The sequence below is a fragment of the Plasmodium gaboni genome, chromosome 12 (genome assembly GCF_001602025.1).
Source record: "Plasmodium gaboni strain SY75 chromosome 12, whole genome shotgun sequence".
Classification (NCBI taxonomy): Eukaryota; Apicomplexa; class Aconoidasida; order Haemosporida; family Plasmodiidae; genus Plasmodium; species Plasmodium gaboni.
This window is the reverse complement of record NC_031492.1, coordinates 1,275,027-1,279,384: the sequence shown is the minus strand read 5'-3', so window position 1 is coordinate 1,279,384 and position 4,358 is coordinate 1,275,027. Positions and strand designations below refer to the sequence as shown.

At 23.6% G+C, this 4,358-nt stretch overlaps 1 protein-coding gene across 1 annotated transcript; it reads left to right on the top strand.

Moving 5' to 3' along the window:
- Positions 1-756: 756 nt before the first annotated feature.
- Positions 757-4,009, top strand: PGSY75_1235200 (V-type K+-independent H+-translocating inorganic pyrophosphatase; the record flags this gene model as incomplete). Its single annotated transcript, XM_018786925.1, has 2 exons — positions 757-3,780; positions 3,959-4,009. The coding sequence occupies 2 exons, from the start codon at positions 757-759 to the stop codon at positions 4,007-4,009; spliced, it is 3,075 nt and encodes a 1,024-aa protein (XP_018640790.1).
- Between the last annotated feature and the right edge of the window lie 349 nt (positions 4,010-4,358).

The window sequence follows — 4,358 nt, the reverse complement described above, 5'->3', positions numbered from 1 at the left end:
TTTTTTTTTTTTTTTTTTTTTTTTTTTTTTTTTTTTTTTTTTTTTTTTTTTTTTTTTTTTGTTCTGTTTTAATAAATAATAATAAAATGAAAGTTGTATATAAAAACATATATGCACATATATACTATTTAAATATATTTGTATATTTTCATTGGTACCAAAAAATTATGTTTTAAAAGATATATATATATATATATATATATATATATATATTGAAAAAAAAAATATATATATATATATATATTAACTTTAAAATAAACAACTATTTTTCTTTTGGTTATATGGTATTATTTTCCTTTCGTTCATTATTTATTTATTTTTTTTCTTTTTTTAACATTATATAATTTACCTACAAAGATTAATAGAATTAAAAAGGAAAAAAAAGAAAAATGTTAAATTACATGTGCACCTAAAATTCACATGTCTAAAATACAAATAAATAAATATATAAATAAATAAATGTATATATTATATATATATATATATATATATATATATATAATATTTGCATTAGATAAAAATATTAAAATATGACTTTTATTCTAAAAGAATATATTATGAGAGGAAAATAAAAAATTGTGTATATCATTTTGTAACTAATCATATAGTTATCACAACCAGAAAAAAAAAATATATAATGAAATAATAATAAATTATAAATATATATTAAATGTATTCTGTTGAATATATATATATATATTTATTTATTTATTTATTTAAGTACATATTTTCTTTTATATATAAATTAACTACAAAATGACGATGCTACCTCTGCATGAAGATAGTTCAACTATCAGAAAAAAATATAAAAAGAATAATAAATTTTTCGGAGGTGAAACATCTGTAAAGAATTTTTTGGAAAGATATTCTTTTACAAATAAAAAAGACAAGAAAAAAAATGAGAAAGGAACCAAATTAAATATTCTAAAATATATGAAATTATATATGAATAAACCTGTAAAACATCGTATAACATTTAATGTAATTGTATTCATCTTGTTTTTAGTTATAATATATATTTTTTATCACAAAATTGAAAATGTTAAAACAGTATGCTTAATAAGTTTAACATTATATAGTCTGTATTTCTTATTATTTTCTCTCTATATGTTAAGTACTATATTAAATGATGAATATGGAGAATATAGTACATTGAAAAAATATGATATGAATAACAATATATACATTAATGACAACGAATTAAATTTAATAAATAATAAAAATGATGTTCAACAAATAAATAATTCACAAAATAATAATGTTCATTATGTACATCAAATGACTAATGATCATAATTTTCAAAAAAAAGTAATAAATAAAGAACATGAAAAATTAAAATATGATAATCAGAATACTTCTAATGAATATGAAAGAAATTATATAAATCTTATGGAAACTAAAAATACAAACAATGATAATAAAGGAGATATGAAAAATGAAATTGCAACAAATGAAGATTATGAAACATTTTCTTTTGATAGTATAGGAATACCAATAAAAGAAGGATCTGAAGGATTTTTTACAGTTCAATATAATTCCATATTCAAAATATCCTTAGTATTTACTTTATTAATTTTATTCTTATATATTATAAGAGGAGAAGATACCAAATTACCCCAAGCAGACAATCAAACAGCTGATATGATGAACAATAATAATAGTATTAGTAATGGTACTATTATTATTTCGTCATATGCTTATGGTATTATAACTGCTATATCTTTTTTATTAGGTGCACTATGTAGTTCCATTGCAGGATATAATGGTATATATGTTGCTGTACGTGCTAATGTAAAAGTTGCAAAAGCAGCTACCTATTCATATAACAAAGCTTTAATAACATGCTTTAGAAGCGGTGCTGTTAGTGCTATCGTTAATGTTGCACTTGCCATTTTGGGTATATGCTCACTCTTATTATTAGTTAATATCCTATATCCAACATTAGCCTTTTCTAAATATCCTTTATTAATTGTAGGATATGGATTCGGAGCTTCGCTAGTTGCTATGCTCTACCAACTAGCTGGTGGTATCTATACCAAAGCTGCTGATATTGGAGCCGATCTAGTTGGAAAAGTTGAAAAACATATACCTGAAGATGATCCTAGAAATCCAGCTGTCATAGCTGACCTAGTAGGTGATAATGTTGGAGATTGTGCAGGACAATGTGCTGATTTATTCGAATCAATATGTGCTGAAATTATTGCGTCTATGATACTAGGTGGAAATTTATCAGAAAATGGAATCATTTCTGAACAGACAGCTAGCTATTTTGTTCTATTCCCATTATTTGTACATTCTATGGATTTGCTTATATCTACAATTGGTATCTACTTAGTATCTGTTAAAAATAACAATGAACCCTTTTCTACATTAAATTTGGAATCTAACACGAAAATTGTAGATAAAAAGGACAAAAGCTATTTTAATAATTTAAATTCAAGTATGCATGTAGAAGAATCAGCAATGCGACCACTTAATAATAATAAAGAAGAATCTGATTTGTTATATGCAAATTATGATTATGATGTTACACCTGAACAATTAGAAAATCCTTTGAAAGCAATGTTGAAAGCATATTTTTTTACGTGCTCGCTTGGAGTTATAGGATTTTCATTTTTATGTAAACTTCTTTTTTCATTAGATAATGCAAAATATGCATGGATATATTTTTCTTTTTGTGGATTTATTGGTATGGCATGTTCTTATTTATTTGTCATTTTAACAAGATACTATACAGATTATTCATACCCAAAAGTTAAAAAAATAGCTCATGCTTCTTTAAGTGGACCTGCAACCAATATAATAGCAGGTTTATATGTAGGGTTAGAATCTACTTTTTTCCCAATCATTGTGATATCTACATCATTATTGTTATCTTATTATTTAGGATTAAAAAGTAATATAACAGGAGATCACAATATTATAAATGGTCTATATGGTACATCTGTTGCAACAATGGGTATGCTTTCAACAGCTGTTTTCATTTTGAGTATGTCAAATTTTGGTCCAATAGCTGACAATGCAGGAGGTATTGTAGAAATGTGTAAACAACCGAAATATGTACGTGCTATAACAGATAAACTAGATGCCGTTGGTAATGTAACAAAAGCTAACACAAAAGGATTTAGCGTAGGTTCTGCTGCACTTGCATGTTTTCTCCTTTTTTCAGCTTTTCTAAGTGAAGTATCAGTACATTCAAAGATGCCATTTTCAACAGTTGATATTGCTATCCCAGAAGTTTTTATTGGCGGTATATTAGGATCAGTAGTTGTTTTTCTTTTTGCAGGATGGTCCTTGGATGCAGTAGGAAAAACAGCTGAAGAAGTTTTGAAGGAAGTTAGAAGGCAATTTAATGAACATCCAGGAATTTTAACATATAAAGAAAAACCAGATTATCATACATGTGTTGCAATTATTAGTAAAAGAGCATTAATCGAAACAATAAAACCTGGACTATTAGGTGTGTTTTCTCCAATTATTGTTGGTTTAATATTCAAACAATTAGGAATATTACAAAATAATCAACTTTTAGGAGCACAAGCAATGGCTTCCTTTATTATGTTCTCTACCTCTACTGGTATACTTATGGCACTATTTCTAAATAATGCAGGAGGAGCATGGGATAATGCTAAAAAATACATTGAATCGGGTTATTATGGAGGAAAAAATAGTCAAGCACATGTATCTAGTGTCATTGGAGATACTGTTGGAGATCCATGTAAAGATACTGCTGGACCATCTATTCATGTTCTTATAAAACTTATATCTACTATAACAATGGTAATATTATAAATAATGTGTGTATTTTGATTTTTAATTAAAATTATTCTGAAAAAGTCTTTATCTAAATTTTTTTAAATGGACCATAAACATTTTGTGTAACAAACAATATTCTTTTATATATTTTAATACACATTTGTATTTTATATTTTTTCCCATTTTTCTTTTTATTTTTTAGGTGATAACCCCATTAATTGCATCTACAACAACAAAGAGTGTCTATTCATGATCATTCACACTATTTTGATTGAAGAATCTTTTCATTATATAAATTCACAATTCAATTTTTAATATCAACAATTTTTTTTTTGTCATTTAAATAATTTTTTTTTTTGTTAAATATTTTGGCTATTTTTTTTTTTTTTTTTTTAAATATTTTGGCTATTTTTTTTTTTTTTTTTTTTTAAATTTTTTTGCCCTTTTTTTTTTTTTTTTTTTTTAATTTTTTTTTTTTTTTTTTTTTTTTTTTTTTTTTTTTTTTTTTTTTTTTTTTTTTTTTTTTTTTTTTTTTTTTAATTTTTTTTTTTTTTTTTAATTTTTATTTTTTTATATATTGTAAAAATAATTTTTACTTTAAA